At 49.4% G+C, this 25,000-nt stretch overlaps 1 protein-coding gene across 4 annotated transcripts in view; it reads left to right on the forward strand.

The window, feature by feature from the left end:
• stau2 (staufen double-stranded RNA binding protein 2) overlaps nt 1–25,000 on the forward strand; it is a 277,260-nt gene that overhangs the window by 169,089 nt on the left and 83,171 nt on the right. For all 4 annotated transcript variants that reach the window (XR_005034534.1, XM_036934668.1, XM_036934669.1 and 1 more), the window contains exon 14: nt 4,975–5,088. Coding sequence is in view for 3 of the 4 variants with exons in the window: in XM_036934668.1 (XP_036790563.1) it covers nt 4,975–5,088 (114 nt within the window). In the remaining variant the exon portion in view is untranslated. The remainder of the gene's footprint in view (nt 1–4,974; nt 5,089–25,000) is intronic.

Genomic DNA, 25,000 nt, shown 5'->3' on the forward strand with positions numbered 1-25,000 from the left:
GTTTCAGGATACCTCTGGTCTGTTCTCCCTGCTGGGATGTTTCAGGATACGTCTGGTCTGTTCTCTCTGCTGGGATGTTTCAGGATACGTCTGGTCTGTTCTCTCTGCTGGGATGTTTCAGGATACCTCTGGTCTGTTCTCTCTGCTGGGATGTTTCAGGATACCTCTGGTCTGTTCTCTCTGCTGGGATGTTTCAGGATACCTCTGGTCTGTTCTCTCTGCTGGGATGTTTCAGGATACGTCTGGTCTGTTCTCCCTGCTGGGATGTTTCAGGATACGTCTGGTCTGTTCTCTCTGCTGGGATGTTTCAGGATACCTCTGGTCTGTTCTCTCTGCTGGGATGTTTCAGGATACGTCTGGTCTGTTCTCTCTGCTGGGATGTTTCAGGATACCTCTGGTCTGTTCTCCCTGCTGGGATGTTTCAGGATACCTCTGGTCTGTTCTCTCTGCTGGGATGTTTCAGGATACCTCTGGTCTGTTCTCTCTGCTGGGATGTTTCAGGATACCTCTGGTCTGTTCTCCCTGCTGGGATGTTTCAGGATACCTCTGGTCTGTTCTCCCTGCTGGGATGTTTCAGGATACCTCTGGTCTGTTCTCTCTGCTGGGATGTTTCAGGATACCTCTGGTCTGTTCTCCCTGCTGGGATGTTTCAGGATACTTCTGGTCTGTTCTCTCTGCTGGGATGTTTCAGGATACCTCTGGTCTGTTCTCCCTGCTGGGATGTTTCAGGATACCTCTGGTCTGTTCTCCCTGCTGGGATGTTTCAGGATACCTCTGGTCTGTTCTCTCTGCTGGGATGTTTCAGGATACCACTGGTCTGTTCTCCCTGCTGGGATGTTTCAGGATACCTCTGGTCTGTTCTCCCTGCTGGGATGTTTCAGGATACCTCTGGTCTGTTCTCCCTGCTGGGATGTTTCAGGATACCTCTGGTCTGTTCTCTCTGCTGGGATGTTTCAAGATACCTCTGGTCTCTTCTCCCTGCTGGGATGTTTCAGGATACCTCTGGTCTGTTCTCCCTGCTGGGATGTTTCAGGATACCTCTGGTCTGTTCTCCTTGCTGGGATGTTTCAGGATACCTCTGGTCTGTTCTCTCTGCTGGGATGTTTCAGGATACGTCTGGTCTGTTCTCTCTGCTGGGATGTTTCAGGATACCTCTGGTCTGTTCTCCCTGCTGGGATGTTTCAGGATACGTCTGGTCTGTTCTCTCTGCTGGGATGTTTCAGGATACCTCTGGTCTGTTCTCTCTGCTGGGATGTTTCAGGATACCTCTGGTCTGTTCTCCCTGCTGGGATGTTTCAGGATACCTCTGGTCTGTTCTCCCTGCTGGGATATTTCAGGATCCCTCTGGTCTGTTCTCTCTGCTGGGATGTTTCAGGATACCTCTGGTCTGTTCTCTCTGCTGGGATGTTTCAGGATACCTCTGGTCTGTTCTCTCTGCTGGGATGTTTCAGGATACCTCTGGTCTGTTCTCTCTGCTGGGATGTTTCAGGATACCTCTGGTCTGTTCTCTCTGCTGGGATGTTTCAGGATACCTCTGGTCTGTTCTCTCTGCTGGGATATTTCAGGATTCCACTGGTCTGTTCTCCCTGCTGGGATGTTTCAGGATACCTCTGGTCTGTTCTCTCTGCTGGGATGTTTCAGGATACCTCTGGTCTGTTCTCTCTGCTGGGATGTTTCAGGATACCTCTGGTCTGTTCTTTCTGCTGGGATGTTTCAGGATACCTCTGGTCTGTTCTCCCTGCTGGGATGTTTCAGGATACCTCTGGTCTGTTCTCCCTGCTGGGATGTTTCAGGATACCTCTGGTCTGTTCTCTCTTCTGGGATGTTTCAGGATACCACTGGTCTGTTCTCCCTGCTGGGATGTTTCAGGATACCTCTGGTCTGTTCTCCCTGCTGGGATGTTTCAGGATACCTCTGGTCTGTTCTCCCTGCTGGGATGTTTCAGGATACCTCTGGTCTGTTCTCTCTGCTGGGATGTTTCAGGATACCTCTGGTCTGTTCTCCCTGCTGGGATGTTTCAGGATACCTCTGGTCTGTTCTCCCTGCTGGGATGTTTCAGGATACCTCTGGTCTGTTCTCCCTGCTGGGATGTTTCAGGATACGTCTGGTCTGTTCTCTCTGCTGGGATGTTTCAGGATACCTCTGGTCTGTTCTCTCTGCTGGGATGTTTCAGGATACCTCTGGTCTGTTCTCCCTGCTGTGATGTTTCAGGATACCTCTGGTCTGTTCTCCCTGCTGGGATGTTTCAGGATACCTTTGGTCTGTTCTCCCTGCTGGGATGTTTCAGGATACCTCTGGTCTGTTCTCCCTGCTGGGATGTTTCAGGATACCTCTGGTCTGTTCTCCCTGCTGGGATATTTCAGGATCCCTCTGGTCTGTTCTCTCTGCTGGGATGTTTCAGGATACCTCTGGTCTGTTCTCTCTGCTGGGATGTTTCAGGATACCTCTGGTCTGTTCTCTCTGCTGGGATGTTTCAGGATACCTCTGGTCTGTTCTCTCTGCTGGGATGTTTCAGGATACCTCTGGTCTGTTCTCTCTGCTGGGATGTTTCAGGATACCTCTGGTCTGTTCTCTCTGCTGGGATATTTCAGGATTCCACTGGTCTGTTCTCCCTGCTGGGATGTTTCAGGATACCTCTGGTCTGTTCTCTCTGCTGGGATGTTTCAGGATACCTCTGGTCTGTTCTCTCTGCTGGGATGTTTCAGGATACCTCTGGTCTGTTCTTTCTGCTGGGATGTTTCAGGATACCTCTGGTCTGTTCTCCCTGCTGGGATGTTTCAGGATACCTCTGGTCTGTTCTCCCTGCTGGGATGTTTCAGGATACCTCTGGTCTGTTCTCTCTTCTGGGATGTTTCAGGATACCACTGGTCTGTTCTCCCTGCTGGGATGTTTCAGGATACCTCTGGTCTGTTCTCCCTGCTGGGATGTTTCAGGATACCTCTGGTCTGTTCTCCCTGCTGGGATGTTTCAGGATACCTCTGGTCTGTTCTCTCTGCTGGGATGTTTCAGGATACCTCTGGTCTGTTCTCCCTGCTGGGATGTTTCAGGATACCTCTGGTCTGTTCTCCCTGCTGGGATGTTTCAGGATACCTCTGGTCTGTTCTCCCTGCTGGGATGTTTCAGGATACCTCTGGTCTGTTCTCCCTGCTGGGATGTTTCAGGATACGTCTGGTCTGTTCTCTCTGCTGGGATGTTTCAGGATACCTCTGGTCTGTTCTCTCTGCTGGGATGTTTCAGGATACCTCTGGTCTGTTCTCCCTGCTGTGATGTTTCAGGATACCTCTGGTCTGTTCTCCCTGCTGGGATGTTTCAGGATACCTTTGGTCTGTTCTCCCTGCTGTGATGTTTCAGGATACCTCTGGTCTGTTCTCCCTGCTGGGATGTTTCAGGATACCTCTGGTTTGTTCTCCCTGCTGGGATATTTCAGGATCCCTCTGGTCTGTTCTCTCTGCTGGGATGTTTCAGGATACCTCTGGTCTGTTCTCTCTGCTGGGATGTTTCAGGATACCTCTGGTCTGTTCTCTCTGCTGGGATGTTTCAGGATACCTCTGGTCTGTTCTCTCTGCTGGGATGTTTCAGGATACCTCTGGTCTGTTCTCCCTGCTGGGATGTTTCAGGATACCTCTGGTCTGTTCTCTCTGCTGGGATGTTTCAGGATTCCTCTTGTCTGTTCTCCCTGCTGGGATGTTTCAGGATACCTCTGGTCTGTTCTCTCTGCTTGGTGGAAGGTCACACACACACACACAATATTTAGTGAATGAATGTATTATATCAAATCAATTTTTATTTGTCCTATGAGGATTCAGTGGGTGGTGTGATATACAGGACTATGTTATTAATCAGAGTTAGCAAGGGCATAGCAGCTCTACAGTGTTAAAACCAGACTGGAACTGGGAAGTCAGAACAAACCATGTCTCTTTCTTATCTCCCTAGAGTCTACTGACGCACCGGTGCGTCCATCTTAAAACCCACCAGGTTAAACTAGAGATATCTGTTGTTGCATGAGGTTGTGTCTCTCTATCCACCACATCTGTCAGGTTAAACTAGAGATATCTGTTGTTGCATGAGGTTGTATCTCTCTATCCACCACATCTGCCAGGTTAAACTAGAGATATCTGTTGTTGCATGAGGTTGTGTCTCTCTATCCACCACATCTGTCAGGTTAAACTAGAGAGATGTTTTTTCTGAGTGGGCTACATCTCAATCCACCCTTACCCTCACTGTTCTGTTTACTGTTGATGTTGAGACTGGTGTTTTGCGGGTACAATTTAATGATGCTGCCAGTTAAATACTTGTGAGCCGTCAGTTTCTCAAACTAGACACTCTAATGTACTTGTCCTCTTGCTCAGTTGTGCACCGGGGCCTCTCACTCTTCTTTCTATTCTGGTTAGAGACAGTTTGCGCTGTTCTGTGAAGGGAGTAGTACACAGCGTTGTACGAGATCTTCAGTTTCTTGGCAATTTATCACATGGAACAGCCTTCATTTCTCAGAACAAGAATAGCCTGACGAGTTTCAGAAGAAAGGTTTTTGTTTCTGGCCATTTTGAGCCTGTAATCGAACCCACAAATGCTGATGCTCCAGATACTCAACTAGTCTAAAGAAGGCCAGTTGTATTGCTTCTTTAAACATAACAATAGTTTTCAGATGTACTAACATAATTGCAAAAGGGTTTTCTAATGATCAATTAGCCTTTTAAAATTATAAACTTGGATTAGCTAACACAACGTGCCATTGGAACACAGGAGTGATGGTTGCTGATTATGGGCCTCTGTACGCCTATGTAGATATTCCATAAAAAATCAGCCGTTTCCAGCTACAATAGTCATTTACAACATTAACAATGTCTACACTGTATTTCTGATCAATTTTATGTTATTTTATTGGACAAAAAATGTGCTTTTCTTTCAAAAACTGACCTCAAACTTTGAACAGTGGTGTAATTGTCATTGTGTGTTTGTCCCTGTGTCTTCCAGGTGCTGTACAGCGATGGTCAGAATGGTAGAGAGTTCATGACCTACCTGACACTCTCACCTGTACAGATGACTTTCCACGGCATCGGGAGCTCCATCGAAGCCAGCCACGACCAGGTAGGATAACTAACCAACTACACCTGGGGAGGGAGGAGGGAGGAGGGGAGGGAGGGATTAGGGGAATATGGCGTCTTGGTTGGGTTTTTGTGGCATCTTGGTTGGGTTTTGGTGGCGTCTTGGTTGGGTTTTGGTGGGGTCTTGGTTGGGTTTTGGTGGGGTCTTGGTTGGGTTTTGGTGGCGTCTTGGTTGGGTTTTGGTGGCGTCTTGGTTGGGTTTTGGTGGCGTCTTGGTTGGGTCTTGGTGGCGTCTTGGTTGGGTTTTGGTGGCGTCTTGGTTGGGTCTTGGTGGCGTCTTGGTGAGGTTTTGGTTGGATTTTGGTTCTACGTTGTGTTTGGGTTTTATTGTGGTAATGCTTTGGGGTTTTGTCTGTCTCACTGTCTCATTAACATTGACTGGCCCTTAGCTCCAAACCAGAGGGTTTTGTCTGTCTCACTGTCTCATTAACAGTGACTGGCCCTTGGCTCCAAACCAGAGGGTTTTGTCTGTCTCACTGTCTCATTAACAGTGACTGGCCCTTGGCTCCAAACCAAAGGGTTTTGTCTGTCTCACTGTCTCAACAGTGACTGGCCCTTGGCTCCGGACCAGAGGGTTTTGTCTGTCTCAGTTCGTCATTAATGACCTGAAGTCTGATACACACACAAGCCGACACACACACACACACTGATACACACACACACTGATACACAACACTGATACACACACACACACACACACACACTGATACACACACACACACACACACTGATACACACACACACACACTGATACACACACACACACTGATACACACACACACACTGATACACACACACACACACACACACACACACACACACGCTGATACACACACACACACTGATAGACACACAGGCCGACATACACACACACACTTTGTTTCTTTCTCTCTGTTTTTCCTTCCAAATAATGATCTCTGAATGTCAGGATGCCCTTATTTAGTGTGTGTGTGTCCAGCCAGCTCTCTATATTCGCGAAGTGTGTGGAACAGCCAGTCAGGTGGGGTTGTATTCAGGAGGTGTCTCTTTATCCTGCTCCTCCCAAGCAGAAAACCTGTTGCTTATGTTATCAAATCTAAACATAGGACATACTTTTTTCCCAGATCCTTGAAAGCCTCTCCTCTCCTTAATTAAGCCTTTCTGACTGACTTGGGGCTAATTCCTCTCCTCTCCTCTCCTCTCCTCTCCTCTCCTCTCCTCTCTCTTCTCTTCTCTTCTCTTCTCTTCTCTTCTCTTCTCTTCTCTTCTCTTCTCTTCTCTTCTCTTCTCTTCTCTTCTCTTCTCCTCTCCTCTCCTCTCCTCTCCTCTCCTCTCCTCTCCTCTCCTCTCCTCTCCTCTCCTCTCCTCTCCTCTCCTCTCCACTCCTCTCCTCTCCTCTCCACTCCTCTCCACTCCACTCCACTCCACTCCACTCCTCTCCTCTCCTCTCCTCTCCACTCCTCTCCTCATCTCTTCTCCTCTCCTTCCCTCTCCTCTCCATGATAATTCGCTATGGTGCTAATTTTGTTGCCATGCTGGTAAAGATGCCCAATGAGTTGTTTTTGTGTTTTAGTGCCCCCTTGTGTACTATGTCGGTAATACCATAAATCCTGGGATGGCGATATGAACGATATGTCGGTATGAAAATCTGGATGCCTCCCAAGCCGACAGTAAACCTCCAAAATAGTAATTCATTAACTTTTTTAAATTCTATATGTACTAGGAAGCGAAATATTTATTTCTTGGGTTTCAAGAAAGTGACAAATCAAAGTGCCAATGAAACAAATAACTAACTGAACTGATTGAAAGTTAAGGGGATATTGGTGAACAGATGCTGTGGTCAAGGCTATGTCGCCGCTAATGAAATCACTAGCGCTTACTCAGGTATTCTACTCAGGTAGTTCTTTTGAGTTTTAGTTTAGAAAAACGATCTCTCCGCAGAAGTGACAGCGACAGTAAATGTTTTTTTTTTTTTAAAACAGCTTGATTTGCCCGTAGAAACGTCAGGGAAACTGGCCTGAAGGGAGAAGTGTTTCAAATGCAGTAGTTCTGCGACATCTTTGATTGATTCGTTCTCCTTAATTCCCGGCCTCAACACGTTAAGGAAAGAGATTAATTGTATTTGCAGATAACAAACAAATGATCATCTTTAGCGGTTCTTTAGTGGTTCTTTAACAGTTCTTTAGTGGTTCTTTAACAGTTCTTTAGCGGTTCTTTAACGGTTCTTTAGCAGTTCTTTAGCGGTTCTTTAGCAGTTCCTAATCTGACTGAGCATACAAGTATCTAAGTATCTGACTGAGCGATGGTAGGCAGAAGCAGGCGCGTAAACATTCATTCAAACAGCACTTTAGTGCGTTTTTGCCAGCAGCTCTTCGTTGTGCGTCAAGCATTGCGCTGTTTATGACTTCAAGCCTATCAACTCCCGAGATGAGGCTGGTGTAACCGAAGTGAAATGGCTAGCTAGTTAGCACACGCTAATAGCGTTTCAAACGTCACTCGCTCTGAGCCTTGGGGTGGTTGTTTCCCTTGCTCTGCATGGGTAACACTGCTTCGATGGTGGCTGTTGTCGTTGTGTTCCTGGTTCGAGCCCAGGGACGAGCAAGGAGAGGGACGGAAGCTATACTGTTACACTGGCAATACTAAAGTGCCTATAAGAACATCCAATAGTCAAAGGTTAATGAAATACAAATGGTATAGAGAGAAATAGTCCTATAATTCCTATAATAACTACAACCTAAAACTTCTTACCTGGGAATATTGAAGACTCATGTTAAAATGAACCACCAGCTTTCATATGTTCTCATGTTCTGAGCAAGGAACTTAAACGTTATCTTTCTTACATGGCACATATTGCACTTTTACTTTCTTCTCCAACACTTAGTTTTTGCATGATTTAAACCAAATTGAACGTGTTTCATTATTTATTTGTGGCTAAATAGATTTTATTGATGTATTATATTAAGTTAAAATAAAAGTTTAATTCAGTATTGTTGTCATTTTCATTATTACATATAAATGTATTTTAAAAATCTAAATATATTTATTTATTTATTTATTTTTAATTCGGCTGATTAATCGGTATGGGCTATGCACTTTCACTTTCTACAGGACCTATAGGATATATAGGACGGCTTTATGTTTCACAGTTGGTTGCTGATTAGTATGCTGTTGTTTGAATGCCCGTCTTTAATGACTGGCCAAGCCATTAGGTTGTTTTTGCCACCAGCCAACAGTCTATATGACAGCCTTGTGAAACCGTGTAGAGCGTCGCGAAATGCTCGGTTTAACCACCAAATAGGCCTAACAATAAACATGTATTAAATTAGCTAAAGCAAAGCTATACACCCTGGAACTACAGAAAGCCTATAATCGATTCGATAGGCAGCTACATAGACAAGTCACAACTTCAGCTCCATGGACAGCGATCGGGACTTTGTGATTGGCTGCCTGACTGAAAGATATTTTTGTACAGGACATTTTTTTTGGGGGGGGTGAACTCCAACCTTGGGTCGAGCGAGAACAAACTGTGTTACGCCGGTGACAGCTACCCTACACAGCTAGCTAGCCTAGCGATGCCTGCCAGGACGGCTGTTGTTGCCAAGAGCAGTGGGCCGTGACCAACTGTTAGGACAGAGGCTTCTCTCCAGGGTTTGTCCTCTGGTCACCCACGAAAACCCCGGGACCCGACCCTCAAAGAAAACACCCCAACAATGAGAGGACAATAAGGGGACCCCGTCGTCCCCACGTCCCCTGCAAAGCAACATTTAACATACACAGCGTGTGTTTGCGTGTGTTTGGTAAACGACGTCACGGTAAAGGAGGTTTAACATGACAATGCATGCTGGGAAAGTGACATCAAGGCAACGTGACATCAAGCGGGATGTTTTGCGTCACTATGCTGTTTGAAGCCTACGAGAGGAGAGAGGAGAAGAGAGGGATTAGGGTTATCACTGTTCGCAGTGCTATTGAAACAAGCACACACACACACACACACACCATCTATGTCCGTGTTACACCTCTGAACAACACACACACACACACACACACACACACACACACACACACACACACACACACACACACACACACACACACACACACACACACTATAAGAAACATTCATGTGTTGAAAATCCCAAATGGTTTGCTTAGTCAACTTACACACATCTCTGACACACACACACACTTATCCCCCCAGACATGCCACCAGGGGTCTTTTCACAGTCCCCCAAATCCAGAACAAATTCAAGAAAGTGTACAACATTATATATATTTATTATATTTATTATTATGATTATTGTATGGAATTTCCTTCCATCTCATGTTGCTCAAATGAACAGCAAACCTGGTTTAAAAAAAAAAAAAAACAATACCTCAGGTTGAATTTTAGCAAAGTTATACAACTTAAAAACTGAAATCTGTCAGGTTGGATGGGGAGCGTTGCTGCACAGCTATTTTCAGGTCTCTCCAAAGACGTTTGATCGGGTTCAAGTTCGGACTCTGGCTGGGCCACTCAAGGACATTCAGAGACTTGTCCCGAAGCCGCTCCTGCGTTGTCTTGGCTGTGTGCTTAGGGTCGTTGTCCTGATGGAAGGTGAACCTTCGCCCCAGTCTGAGATCCTGAGCGCTCTGGAGCAGGTTTTCATTAAGATCTCTCTGTACTTTGCTCCGTTCATCTTTGCCTCGATCCTGACTAGTCTCCCAGTCCCTGCTGCTGAAAATCATCCCCACAGCATGATGCTGCCACCCCCATGCTTCACCTTAGGGATGGTGCCAGGTTTCCTCCAGAAGTGACGCTTGGCATTCAGGCCAAAGAGTTCCATCTTGGTTTCATCAGACCAGAGAATCTTGTTTCTCATGGTCTGAGAGTCCTTTAGGTGCCATTTGGCAAACGCTAAGTGGGCTGTCATGAGCCTTTTACGGCCTTGTCTGTCCACTCTACCATAAAGGCCTGATTGGTGGAGATGGTTGTTCTTCTGGAAGGTTCTCCCATCTCCACAGAGGAACTCTGGAGGTCTGTCAGAGTGACCATTGGGTTCTTGGTCACCTCCCTGACCAAGGCCCGTCTCCCCCGATTGCTCAGTTTAGCCAGGCGGCCAGCTCTAGGAAGAGCCTTGGTGGTTCCAAACTTCTTCCATTTAAGAATGATGGAGGCCACTGTGTTCTTGGGGACCTTCAATGCTGCATTTTTTTGGTACCTTTTCCCAGATCTGTGCCTCGACACAATCCTGTCTCGGAGCTGTACGGACAATTCCTTCGACCTCATGGCTTGGTTTTTTCTCTGACATGCACTGTCAACTGTGTGACCTTGTATAGACAGGTGTGTGCCTTTACAAATCATGTCCAATCAGTTTAATTTACCACAGGTGAACTCCAATCAAGTTGTAGAGACATCTTAACGATGATCGATGGAAACAGGATGCACCTGAGCTCAATTTAGAGTCTCATAGCAAAGGGTCTGAATACTTATGTAAATAAGGTATTTTTGTTTTTATTACATTTGCAATAAAATCAAAACCTATTTTTGCTTTTTCATTATGGGGTATTGTGATGTCATTATGGGGTATTGTGATGTCATTATGGGGTATTGTGATGTCATGGGGTATTGTGATGTCATGGGGTATTATGATGTCATGGGGTATTGTGATGTCATGGGGTATTATGATGTCATGGGGTATTGTGATGTCATGGGGTATTGTGATGTCATGGGGTATTGTGATGTCATGGGGTATTGTGATGTCATGGGGTATTATGATGTCATGGGGTATTATGATGTCATGGGGTATTGTGATGTCATGGGGTATTATGATGTCATGGGGTATTATGATGTCATGGGGTATTGTGATGTCATGGGGTATTGTGTGCAAATTGATGAGGGAAAATAATTATTAAATCTATCTAATGTAAGGCTGTAACGTAACATAATGTGGAAAAAGGGAAGGGGTCTGAATACTTTCCGAAAGGAGTGTATTTTAGGAATACGTGTTATATTTAATGAGTGAACAATTCAACAGCTCGGTTTGGCTTTGGCATGTAAAGGGTTCTGAATACTTTCTGAATGCACCTTGTTACACTCCTGAACAACACACACACCATTTACCATGATCAAAAATATAAACGCAACATGCAACAATTTAAAAGACGTTACTGAGTTATGGTTCATAGAAGGAAATCAGTCAGTTGAAATCAATTCAATTTATTGATAAGAGAGATAGAGGGGAAAGAGAGAGAGAGGGGAAAGAGAGAGAGAGGGGAACGAGAGAGAGAGAGGGGGGAAAGAGAGAGAGGAGAAAGAGAGAGAGAGGGGAAAGAGAGAGAGAGGAGAAAGAGAGAGAGAGGAGAAAGAGAGAGAGAGGGGAAAGAGAGAGAGAGGAGAAAGAGAGAGAGGGGAAAGAGAGAGAGGGGAAAGAGCGAGAGAGGGGAAAGAGAGAGAGAGGGGAACGAGAGAGAGAGAGGGGGGAAAGAGAGAGAGGAGAAAGAGAGAGAGAGGGGAAAGAGAGAGAGAGAGAGAGGGGGGAAAGAGCGAGAGAGAGAGAGGGGAAAGAGAGAGAGAGGGGAAAGAGAGAGAGAGAGGGGAAAGAGAGAGAGAGGGGAACGAGAGAGAGAGAGAGAGGGGAAAGAGAGAGAGAGGAGAAAGAGAGAGAGAGGGGAAAGAGAGAGAGAGAGAGGGGGAAGAGCAATAATGAGATCTTGTCTGTGTAATTAGACAGAGCTGTAAATGTGGTGAGTGGGAATGAATGAATGCTACATCTCTAAGTTGGGACTGATAACTGTTTCCTGGAGCTCGTCAAACAGAGAGAGACACACACACACAGACAGACACACTTTCTCATACATAGAGTTATGTCAGGGCACCACCCATAGGGGATTTCCTGCTGCTCATGATGAGTGAAATGAAGGGTTCTGTTCCATGATGTGGTTGGGATGGTAGCGAGAGAGAGAGAGAGAGAGAGCTGGGTGCCACCTCTGGCCATCTCTCTAGTCTGTGCCATCTGCCCAACACATGTCAGCCAGCCCAGGGACAAGGGCCACAGATGTACTGACGTCTCCAACGTTATATACTGAAGCAGTTCTTTACCAATATTATTTTCCTATAGAACTAGAATGGAAGAGGAACTTTCAGGGAGGGAGGGAGGGAGGGAGGGAGGGAGGGAGGGAGAGAGAGAGAGAGAGAGAGAGAGGGAGGGAGGGAGGGAGGGAGGGAGGGAGGGAGGGAGGGAGAGAGGGAGGGAGGGAGAGAGAGAGAGAGAGAGGGAGGGAGGGAGGGAGAGAGAGAGAGAGAGAAGAGGGAGAGAGAGAGGAGGAGAGAGAGGGGGAGGGAGAGAGAGAGAGAGAGAGAGAGAGAGAGAGAGAGAGAGAGAGGAGGAGAGAGAGAGAGGGGAGAGAGAGAGGGAGGGAGGGAGGGAGGGAGGGAGGGAGAGAGAGAGAGAGAGAGAGGGAGGGAGGGAGGGAGGGAGAGAGAGAGAGAGAAGAGGGAGAGAGAGAGGAGGAGAGAGAGGGGGAGGGAGAGAGAGAGAGAGAGAGAGAGAGAGAGGAGGAGAGAGAGGGGAGAGAGAGAGGGAGGGAGGGAGGGAGAGAGAGAGAGAGAGGGAGGGAGGGAGGGAGGGAGAGAGAGAGAGAGAAGAGGGAGAGAGAGAGGAGGAGAGAGAGGGGGAGGGAGAGAGAGAGAGAGGAGGAGAGAGAGGGGGAGGGAGAGAGAGAGAGAGAGAGAGGAGGAGGAGAGAGGGGGGGGAGGGAGAGAGAGAGAGAGAGAGAGAGAGGAGGAGAGGGGGAGGGAGAGAGAGAGAGAGAGAGAGAGGAGGAGAGAGAGGGGGAGGGAGAGAGAGAGAGAGAGAGAGAGAGAGAAGAGGGAGAGGGGAGGAGAGAGAGGGGGAGGGAGAGAGAGGGGGGAGGGATGGAGAGAGAGAAGAGGGAGAGGGGAGGAGAGGAGAGGGAGAGAGATCTTATCCCATCTTACACACACAGACATCAACACACACATACAATACTGACACCACACACCACAGACACATACAGACACCACATACACACAGACACACATACACACAGACACCACAGACACGCACAGACAGTGCTATCGGGGAGGGACAGGATGATATGTTTAGCTGTTTTTCCATTAATCACCTGATTTCCTGTCTGCTTGGTAAAGTGGATTCTGGGACACTTGTTTGGCAGAGTGGATTCTGGGACACTTGTTTGGCAGAGTGGATTCTGGGACACTTGTTAGGCTGAGTGGATTCTGGGACACTTGTTAGGCTGAGTGGATTCTGGGACACTTGTTAGGCTGAGTGGATTCTGGGACACTTGTTAGGCTGAGTGGATTCTGTTTGTTCTGCAGAGCTGAAGTAACAGAAATGTCAGCGTCGGGCAGCACTAGCCTATCAGAGCCCTCGGCCCACAGCAGTAGCCTATCAGAGCCCTCTGTCCGTTGAGCTGTGTGTGAGGTGTCGCTCCAGGAACATGGGCCGAGGAAAATCGAAGGCGACAAGGTGACTACTGTCTGCCGCACGCAGGACTGTGTGTGTGTGTGTGCGTGTGTGTGTGCGTGTGTGTGTGTTCCTGCTTTTGTGCAGTGCTCAGCTGTGTCACGCTGGTCCCACGGGGCATCGTATCTTCACGTCTGTAGGAGGGCTATTAACACATGATGCTCACCAAAACTACACAGAACATAAATATTAAACACAACGTGTAAAGTGTTGGACCCATGTTTTCATGAGCTAAAATAAAAGATCCCCAGAAATGTTCCACATGCACAAAAAGCTTATTTCTCTAAAAATGGTGTGCACAAATGTGTTGACTAACATCCCTGTTAGTGAGCATTTCTCCTTTGCCAAAATAATCCATCCACCTGACAGGTGTGGCATATCAATAAACTGATTAGACAGCATGATTATTACACAGGTGCACCTTGTGCTGTGGACAAGCCTGCAACCTTTACCTTATACAAGTCTCTCTCTCCATCTCCCTCTCTCTTTCTCTCTCTCCCCCGTCTCTCTCTCCCTCTCCCCATCACACCCCCCCATCCCTCCCTCCTTCCCTGCCTCCTTCCCTGCCCCCTTCCTCCCTCGTTCCCTCCCTCCTTCCCTGCCTCCTTCCCTCCCTCCTTCCCTCCCTCCTTCCCTGCCTCCTTCCCTCCCTCCTTCCCTCCCTCCTTCCCTGCCTCCATCCCTCCCTCCTTCCCTGCCTCCATCCCTCCCTCCTTCCCTGCCTCCATCCCTCCCTCCTTCCCTCCCTCCTTCCCTGCCTCCATCCCTCCCTCCCTCCTTCCCTCCCTCCTTCCTTTCCTCCCTCCTTCCTTTCCTCCCTCCTTCCCTGCCTCCATCCCTCCCTCCATCCCTCCCTCCTTCCCTGCCTCCTTCCCTCCCTCCCTCCTTCCCTCCCTCCTTCCCTCCCTCCTTCCTGCCTCCATCCCTCCCTCCTTCCCTGCCTCCTTCCCTCCCTCCCTCCTTCCCTGCCTCCTTCCCTCCCTCCCTCCTTCCCTCCCTCCTTCCCTTCCTCCCTCCATCCCTCCCTCCTTCCCTGCCTCCCTCCCTCCCTCCTTCCCTCCCTCCCTCCTTCCCTCCCTCCTTCCCTTCCTCCCTCCATCCCTCCCTCCTTCCCTGCCTCCTTCCTTGCCTCCTTCCCTCCCTCCTTCCTTCCCTCCCTCCCTCCTTCCCTGCCTCCTTCCATCCCTCCATCCCTCCCTCCTTCCCTGCCTCCATCCCTCCCTCCTTCCCTGCCTCCATCCCTCCCTCCTTCCCTCCCTCCTTCCCTGCCTCCATCCCTCCCTCCTTCCCTCCCTCCTTCCTTGCCTCCTTCCCTCCCTCCTTCCTTTCCTCCCTCCTTCCCTGCCTCCATCCCTCCATCCCTCCCTCCTTCCCTGCCTCCTTCCCTCCCTCCCTCCTTCCCTCCCTCCTTCCCTGCCTCCATCCCTCCCTCCTTTCCTGCCTCCTTCCCTGCCTCCTTCCCTCCCTCCCTCCTTCCCTGCCTCCCTCCCTCCTTCCCTCCCTCCTTCCCTTCCTCCCTCCATCCCTCCCTCCATCCCTCCCTCCTTCCCTGCCTCCTTCCCTCCCTCCTTCCCTCCCTCCTTCCCTGCCTCCTTCCCTCCCTTCTTCCTTTCCTCCCTCCTTCCCTGCCTCCATCCCTCCCTCTATCCCTCCCTCCTTCCCTCCCTCCTTCCCTCCCTCCTTCCCTGCCTCCATCCCTCCCTCCTTCCCTGCCTCCTTCCCTGCCTCCTTCCCTCCCTCCCTCCTCCCCTCCCTCCCTCCTTCCCTGCCTCCTTCCCTTCCTCCCTCCTTCCTTCCCTCCCTCCTTCCCTCCCTCCCTCCTTCCTTTCCTCCCTCCTTCCCTGCCTCCATCCCTCCCTCCATCCCTCCCTCCTTCCCTGCCTCCTTCCCTCCCTCCCTCCTTCCCTCCTTCCCTCCCTCCTTCCCTCCCTCCTTCCCTGCCTCCATCCCTCCCTCCTTCCCTGCCTCCTTCCCTGCCTCCTTCCCTCCCTCCCTCCTTCCCTGCCTCCTTCCCTCCCTCCCTCCTTCCCTCCCTCCTTCCCTTCCTCCCTCCATCCCTCCCTCCTTCCCTGCCTCCTTCCCTGCCTCCCTCCCTCCCTCCCTCCATCCCTCCCTCCTTCCCTGCCTCCTTCCCTGCCTCCTTCCCTCCCTCCCTCCTTCCCTGCCTCCTTCCCTCCCTCCCTCCTTCCCTCCCTCCTTCCCTTCCTCCCTCCATCCCTCCCTCCTTCCCTGCCTCCCTCCCTCCCTCCTTCCCTCCCTCCCTCCTTCCCTCCCTCCTTCCCTTCCTCCCTCCATCCCTCCCTCCTTCCCTGCCTCCATCCCTCCCTCCTTCCCTCCCTCCTTCCTTTCCTCCCTCCTTCCCTGCCTCCATCCCTCCATCCCTCCCTCCTTCCCTGCCTCCTTCCCTCCCTCCCTCCTTCCCTCCCTCCTTCCCTGCCTCCATCCCTCCCTCCTTTCCTGCCTCCTTCCCTGCCTCCTTCCCTCCCTCCCTCCTTCCCTGCCTCCCTCCCTCCTTCCCTCCCTCCTTCCCTTCCTCCCTCCATCCCTCCCTCCATCCCTCCCTCCTTCCCTGCCTCCTTCCCTCCCTCCTTCCCTCCCTCCTTCCCTCCCTCCTTCCCTGCCTCCTTCCCTCCCTTCTTCCTTTCCTCCCTCCTTCCCTGCCTCCATCCCTCCCTCTATCCTTCCCTCCCTCCTTCCCTCCCTCCTTCCCTGCCTCCATCCCTCCCTCCTTCCCTGCCTCCTTCCCTGCCTCCTTCCCTCCCTCCCTCCTTCCCTTCCTCCCTCCATCCCTCCCTCCTCCCCTCCCTCCCTCCTTCCCTGCCTCCTTCCCTTCCTCCCTCCTTCCTTCCCTCCCTCCTTCCCTCCCTCCCTCCTTCCTTTCCTCCCTCCTTCCCTGCCTCCATCCCTCCCTCCATCCCTCCCTCCTTCCCTGCCTCCTTCCCTCCCTCCCTCCTTCCCTCCTTCCCTCCCTCCTTCCCTCCCTCCTTCCCTGCCTCCATCCCTCCCTCCTTCCCTGCCTCCTTCCCTGCCTCCTTCCCTCCCTCCCTCCTTCCCTGCCTCCTTCCCTCCCTCCCTCCTTCCCTCCCTCCTTCCCTTCCTCCCTCCATCCCTCCCTCCTTCCCTGCCTCCTTCCCTGCCTCCCTCCCTCCCTCCCTCCATCCCTCCCGCCGCTCACCACCTAAAACAGCATTTGGTTATTTGGTTAGGTTCACACACTCTCTCTGTCTCTCTCTCTCTCTCTCTCACACACACACACACACACACACACACACACACACACACACACACACACACTTTCACACCATTAAGTTACACAAGGCTTCCCCACAGAACCAAAACATCTTGCAGTTCCGCCACAATTAATTGGCCGTCTGACCTTGCCCCTGGTGAGCGCTCGTTTGCTGCCAGAGAGAAGAGGGGGGGGAGAACCAATTTCCACGTCACACAATACATTCCTTGCTCTCCTGACGGCTAGAGCCCTTTCATATTGACAGACAGGGTGGGGTGAGATGGATTGTGGGCCGTTGGAGGGAGACACCTGTTGAGAGACTGGCAGGCAGGAGTGGGGGGGGCTGTTGGTCAGTGGTATGTATGGCAGGGGCTGATTCATGGAGCACTGGTGGGGTCATCTTTAGAGGAACCTCTTATAGTGCCTTGGGGGGGACGGTGGGGTACGGGGGAGGTTTTGTGAAGCGTAGAGTCCTTTCTGTTTTTAAGTATCTGCGAGGCAGCACGTTCCCCTCAGGGGCTCTACTGAGGCCCTAGGGGGCCCACACAACCTTACCCAATCAGCTGTTGGGGACCGTCTGGCTTGTCTGGCAGTTGGTTCGTCTTTCTGTTCTGTTGATCTGTCTGTCGGTTGGTTGGAAAGGTCTTTCTGTTCTGTTGATCTGTCTCTCTGTCTGTCTCTGTCTGTCTTTGTGTCGCTGAGAGTGTGTAACCTAACTAACCCCTCTCCCCCCAAACATTTTCTTATATAATATATTTTTAAAAATTCATTACGGTATTGAAAATCATACCATCTGTATTTGACAATACCCCGGTATACGGTATGTAACCGGCCAAGACTAGTGGTTGAATAATGACAATTAAAGCATTCATCAAATGTGGTTCTGAGATCAATCCTTTGCAGTGTAGTACAGATTATTCAATGGGTTGATGGTTGATGTAGGCCGAGCATTAGTGGTTGAGAGACCTTCTCTCCCATGCCTTCTACAAATGGGTGTGATGTTTTTAAAACCACTTTACATTTCCAAGTACATCACGAGGTGAGAGACCTTAGTCGGAAAGAATTTGTTTTGCTTCCGTTTCTCAACTAGCCTTCACTACAAACAACCATCTCAGAGCCCCCTAACACAACTACCTTCACCGATCAGCCTCCCTTCACCTCCCTACACCTATCAGCCTCCCTTCACCTCCCTTCACCTATCAGCCTCCCTTCACCTCCCTTCACCTATCAGCCTCCCTTCACCTCCCTTCACCTATCATCCTCCCTTCACCTATCAGCCTCCCTCACCTCCCTTCACCTATCAGCCTCCCTTCACCTATCATCCTCCCTTCACCTATCAGCCTCCCTTCACCTCCCTTCACCTATCAGCCTCCCTTCACCTATCATCCTCCCTTCACCTATCAGCCTCCCTTCACCTCCCTTCACCTATCAGCCTCCCTTCACCTATCATCCTCCCTTCACCTATCAGCCTCCCTTCACCTATCAGCCTCCCTTCACCTCCCTTCACCTATCAGCCTCCCTTCACCTATCAGCCTCCCTTCACCTATCAGCCTCCCTTCACCTATCAGCCTCCCTTCACCTCCCTTCACCAATCTGCCTCCCTTCACCTATCAGCCTCCCTTCACCTATCAGCCTTCCCTCACCTTTCAGCCTCCCTTCACCTATCAGCCTTCCTTCACCTTTCAGCCTCCCTTCACCTATCAGCCTCCCTTTACCTCCCTTCACCTATCAGCCTCCCTTCACCAATCTGCCTCCCTTCACCTATCAGCCTCCATTCACCTTTCAGCCTCCCTTCACCAATCTGCCTCCCTTCACCCCTCAGTCTCCCAGCACCCATCAGTCTCCCAGCACACCTCACCCCCACACCCATTTCTGGAGTGTCCTCTTGAAGGGAGAGGAGCAGATAGTAGGAGAAGATTAGTGAGAGACGTGTCTTTTAAGTGTTAGCTTGACATGGGGTTAAACACACACACAGACCGACCAGAGCACAAGCCAGTATCCCTTCTCAGTCTTTGTCAGCCCGACACATTAGCAAATAGTCACATCCCACCACCGGAGAAAGAAACGATGTAGTTACTCTGTTTGTTCCCCACAAAAATCTAACTATAAAACGTCTCCTGATTTGCAGGCCTTAAGCGTTTAGTGCAGTTACCTAATAGCCCACATAAACCCATCAGTTCTGCCTTAATGCTCTGTGACAAAGACCTGGATTTGTGTCATGTTTCATATGAGGTCTATGACTTCCAGGTTTGGTCCCAAATGGCAGCCAATTCCCTTTATAGTACACTGATTTGGACTAGGGCCAACTGGGGAATAGGGTGCCAGGTCCCATTGGGTCCTGCTCTAAAGTAGTGCACTATAAAGGGAATAGGGTGCCAGGTCCCATTGGGTCCTGCTCTAAAGTAGTGCACTATAAAGGGAATAGGGTGCCAGGTCCCATTGGGTCCTGCTCTAAAGTAGTGCACTATAAAGGGAATAGGGTGCCAGGTCCCATTGGGTCCTGCTCTAAAGTAGTGCACTATAAAGGGAGTAGGGTGTCAGGTCCCATTTGGTCCTGCTCTAAAGTAGTGCACTATAAAGGGAGTAGGGTGCCAGGTCCCATTTGGTCCTGCTCTAAAGTAGTGCACTATAAAGGGAATAGGGTGCCAGGTCCCATTGGGTCCTGCTCAAAAGTAGTGCACTATAAAGGGAATAGGGTGCCAGGTCCCATTGGGTCCTGCTCTAAAGTAGTGCACTATAAAGGGAATAGGGTGGCATTTGGGACACATCCACAGTCTGAAATTTGTTGTTGTTGTTGTCTGAAGTGTTTTAAACAGACCTCCGTTCCTCGGTGAATTCACGCGTATTGAGCTCTGCCTCATGTCACGCTCTCTCCTAGTCGGCTGTCAGGACCCAGGCAGGAAGTGACTGTTTCTATGGGAGCCATATGCGAATGTACAGGTAACTGCCAGAATAAAGGAAACACTTGCATTAAAATGTGGGATAGAGATCTCAGTGACTCCCATAATGCTAAGGGTCACGTATTTTTTTTTTAAATGCTGTGGCCAGAAGAAGAGATCTCAGTGACTCACCAACCCAAACAAAAAGTTCGGGAGCGGCATCTGAGACAGCGTTTTCCATCAACAAAAACACCAAATTATGGGATGAATGGTCCCTCCAATAGAGTTGTTTGGTGCATTGAAGCTGTTCTGGCTGGAGGCCCAACATCCTATTAAGATCCTTTTATGATGGAGTTTCCTTTATTTTGGCAGTAGTGGTTTTCCACATTGCTCCATGTTAATCTTCAGAGGAGCAGTAACGCAATTGAAATCTACAGATTTATTATTTACCTTTATTTAACTAGGCAAGTCAGTTGAGAACAAATTCTTATTTTCAATGACAGCCTAGGAACAGTGGGTTAACTGCCTGTTCAGGGGCAGAACAACAGATTTGTACCTTGTCAGCTCGGGGGATTTGAACTTGCAACCTTCCGGTTACAAGTCCAACGCTCTAACCACTAGGCTACCCTGCCGCCCAGATGTGAGGGACACTGTAGTCTAGTGGTTCTCCTAGTGAAAGCTACAGATGTCAGGGACACTGTAGTCTAGTGGTTCCCCTAGTGAAAGCTACAGATGTCAGGGACACTGTAGTCTATTGGTTCCCCTAGTGAAAGCTACAGACTGGAGGGACGCTAGACTAGTGGTTCTCCTAGTGAAAGCTACAGACTGGAGGGACACTGTAGTCTAGTGGTTCTCCTCGTGAAAGCTACAGACTGGAGGGACACTAGACTAGTGGTTCTCCTAGTGAAAGCTACAGATGTCAGGGACACTGTAGTCTAGTGGTTCTCCTAGTGAAAGCTACAGATGTCAAGGACACTGTAGTCTAGTGGTTCTCCAGTGAAAGCTACAGATGTCAGGGACACTGTAGTCTAGTGGTTCTCCTAGTGAAAGCTACAGACTGGAGGGACACTGTAGTCTAGTGGTTCTCCTAGTGAAAGCTACAGACTGGAGGGACACTGTAGTCTAGTGGTTCCCCTAGTGAAAGCTACAGATGTCAGGGACACTGTAGACTAGTGGTTCTCCTCGTGAAAGCTACAGACTGGAGGGACACTAGACTAGTGGTTCTCCTAGTGAAAGCTACAGATGTCAGGGACACTGTAGTCTAGTGGTTCTCCTAGTGAAAGCTACAGACTGGAGGGACACTGTAGTCTAGTGGTTCCCCTAGTGAAAGCTACAGATGTCAGGACACTGTAGGCTAGTGGTTCTCCTAGTGAAAGCTACAGATGTCAGGACACTGTAGTCTAGTGGTTCTCCTAGTGAAAGCTACAGATGTCAGGACACTGTAGTCTAGTGGTTCTCCTAGTGAAAGCTACAGACTGGAGGGACACTGTAGACTCGTGGTTCTCCTAGTGAAAGCTACAGATCTCAGGGACACTGTAGACTCGTGGTTCTCCTAGTGAAAGCTACAGACTGGAGGGACACTGTAGTCTAGTGGTTCCCCTAGTGAAAGCTACAGATGTCAGGGACACTGTAGTCTAGTGGTTCTCCTAGTGAAAGCTACAGATGTCAGGGACACTGTAGTCTAGTGGTTCTCCTAGTGAAAGCTACAGATGTCAGGGAGACTGTAGACTAGTGGTTCTCCTAGTGAAAGCTACAGATGTCAGGGACACTGTAGTCTAGTGGTTCTCCTAGTGAAAGCTACAGATGTCAGGGACACTGTAGACTAGTGGTTCTCCTAGTGAAAGCTACAGATCTCAGGGACACTGTAGTCTAGTGGTTCCCCTAGTGAAAGCTACAGACTGGAGGGACACTGTAGACTAGTGTTTCTCCTAGTGATAGCTACAGATGTCAGGGAGACTGTAGACTCGTGGTTCTCCTGAAGTTTTACAGTGTTGTTGTAGCCCTGAATGACCTCACCTGATTCACCCAGTCAAGGGCTTGATGATTAGTTGACAAATCAAATGTTATTGGTCACATACACATATTTAGCAGATGTTTTGTGCGGGTGTAGTGATATGCTTGTGTTTTTAGCTCCAACAGTGCAGTAATATCTAACAATTTGCAACAATACACACACATCTAAAAGTGAAAGAATGGAATTTTAGAAATATATAAATATTAGATCGAACAACGTCGGAGTGGCATTGACTAAAATACAGTAGAATATAATACAGTCAATACATATGAGATGGGTAAAGCAGTATGTAAACATTATTAAAGTGGCCAGTGATTCCATGTCTATGTATATGGGGCAGCAGACTATAAGGGGCAGAGTTGAGTAACCGGGTGGAAGCTGGCTAGTGATGGCTGTTTAACAGTCTGATGGCCTTGCGATAGAAGCTGTTTTTCAGTCTCTCGGTCCCAGCTTTGATGCACCTGTACTGAACTCGCCTTCTGGATGATAGCGGGGTGAACAGGCAGTGGCTCGGGTGGTTGTTGTCTTTGATGATCTTTTTGGCCTTCCTGTGACATCGGGTGGTGTAGGTGTCCTGGAGGGCAGGCAATGAGCCCCCGGTGATGCGTTGACCTCGCCACCCTCTGGAGAGCCCTGTGGTTGCGGGCGGTGCAGTTGCCGTACCAGGCGGTGCTACAGCCCGACAGGATGCTCTCGATCTGTAAAGGTTTGTGAGGGTCTTAGGGGAGGGTCTTGTTGCTCCTTTTCCACCACACCGTCTGTCTGGGTGGACCATTTCAGATTGTCAGTGATGTGTACTCCGAGGAACTTGACGTTTTTTTCACTGTTGCTTCCTACCTTCACCACCTGGGGGCGTTCTGTCAGGAAGTCCAGGACCCAGTTGTACAGGGCGGGTGCAGACCCAGAGCCTCAAGCTTAATGATGAGCTTGGAGGGTACTATGGTGTTGAAGGCTGTGCTGTAGTCAATGAATAGCATTCTTACATAGGTATTCCTCTTGTCCAGTTGGGATAGGGCAGTGTGCAGTGTAATGGTGATTGCATCACCTATGGACCTATTGGGGCGGTAAGCAAATTGGAGTGGGTCTAGGGTGTCAGGTGAGGTGGAGGTGATGTGGTCCTTGACTAGTCTCTCAAAGCACTTCATGATGACGGAAGTGAGTGCTACAGTCATTTAGTTCAGTTACCTTAGTTCAGTTACCTTAGCTTTCTTGGGTACAGGAACAATGGTGGACATCTTGAAGCATGTGGGGACAGCGGATTGGGATAGGGAGAGATTGAATATGTCCGTAAACACTCCAGCCAGCTGGTCTGCACATGCTCTGAGGACACGGCTGGGGATGCAGTCTGCGCCGGAATCCTGGCAAGGGTTAACACATTTAAATGTCGTACTCACGTCGGCCACGGAGAAGGAGAGCCCACAGTCCTTGGGAGCGGGTATTGTCATTAACAGCCCAGTGCCATAGAGGAGGCGTTAGCTTCATTAACAGCCCAGTGTCATAGAGGAGGCGTTAGCTTCATTAACAGCTCAGTGCCATAGAGGAGGCATTAGCTTCATTAACAGCTCAGTGTCATAGAGGAGGCGTTAGCTTCATTAACAGCTCAGTGTCATAGAGGAGGCATTAGCTTCATTAACAGCTCAGTGTCATAGAGGAGGCGTTAGCTTCATTAACAGCTCAGTGCCATAGAGGAGGCGTTAGCTTCATTAACAGCTCAGTGTCATAGAGGAGGCGTTAGCTTCATTAACAGCTCAGTGTCATAGAGGAGGCGTTAGCTTCATTAACAGCTCAGTGCCATAGAGGAGGCGTTAGCTTCATTAACAGCTCAGTGTCATAGAGGAGGCGTTAGCTTCATTAACAGCCCTGTGCCATAGAGGAGGCGTTAGCTTCATTAACAGCTCAGTGCCATAGAGGAGGCGTTAGCTTCATTAACAGCCCAGTGCCATAGAGGAGGCATTAGCTTCATTAACAGCTCAGTGCCATAGAGGAGGCATTAGCTTCATTAACAGCTCAGTGTCATAGAGGAGGCATTAGCTTCATTAACAGCTCAGTGTCATAGAGGAGGCGTTAGCTTCATTAACAGCTCAGTGTCATAGAGGAGGCGTTAGCTTCATTAACAGCTCAGTGCCATAGAGGAGGCGTTAGCTTCATTAACAGCCCTGTGCCATAGAGGAGGCGTTAGCTTCATTAACAGCTCAGTGTCATAGAGGAGGCGTTAGCTTCATTAACAGCTCAGTGTCATAGAGGAGGCGTTAGCTTCATTAACAGCTCAGTGCCATAGAGGAGGCGTTAGCTTCATTAACAGCTCAGTGTCATAGAGGAGGCGTTAGCTTCATTAACAGCTCAGTGCCATAGAGGAGGCGTTAGCTTCATTAACAGCTCAGTGTCATAGAGGAGGCGTTAGCTTCATTAACAGCTCAGTGTCATAGAGGAGGCGTTAGCTTCATTAACAGCTCAGTGCCATAGAGGAGGCGTTAGCTTCATTAACAGCCCTGTGCCATAGAGGAGGCGTTAGCTTCATTAACAGCTCAGTGTCATAGAGGAGGCGTTAGCTTCATTAACAGCTCAGTGTCATAGAGGAGGCGTTAGCTTCATTAACAGCTCAGTGTCATAGAGGAGGCGTTAGCTTCATTAACAGCTCAGTGTCATAGAGGAGGCGTTAGCTTCATTAACAGCTCAGTGCCATAGAGGAGGCGTTAGCTTCATTAACAGCCCTGTGCCATAGAGGAGGCGTTAGCTTCATTAACAGCTCAGTGCCATAGAGGAGGCGTTAGCTTCATTAACAGCCCTGTGCCATAGAGGAGGCGTTAGCTTCATTAACAGCCCTGTGCCATAGAGGAAAGAAAGCTTGCAGTGGAAACACGTTCTCTGGCGTGATGAGCTGTAGGGTTAGGGTTAGGCATACAGTTAGCAGTGAGGTTAGGGTTAGGCATACAGTTAGCAGTGTGGTTAGGGTTAGGCATACAGTTAGCAGTGTGGTTAGGGTTAGGCATACAGTTAGCAGTGTGGTTAGAGTTAGGCATACAGTTAGCAGTGTGGTTAGGGTTAGGCATACAGTTAGCAGTGTGGTTAGGGTTAGGCATACAGTTAGCAGTGTGGTTAGGGTTAGGCATACAGTTTGCAGTGTGGTTAGGGTTAGGCATATAGTTTGCAGTGTGGTTAGGGTTAGGGTTAGGCATACAGTTAGCAGTGAGGTTAGGGTTAGGCATACAGTTAGCAGTGTGGTTAAGGTTAGGCATACAGTTAGCAGAGTGGTTAGGGTTAGGCATACAGTTAGCAGTGTGGTTAGGGTTAGGGTTAGGCATACAGTT

The sequence above is a fragment of the Oncorhynchus mykiss genome, chromosome 11, assembly GCF_013265735.2.
Source record: "Oncorhynchus mykiss isolate Arlee chromosome 11, USDA_OmykA_1.1, whole genome shotgun sequence".
NCBI lineage: Eukaryota > Metazoa > Chordata > Actinopteri > Salmoniformes > Salmonidae > Oncorhynchus > Oncorhynchus mykiss.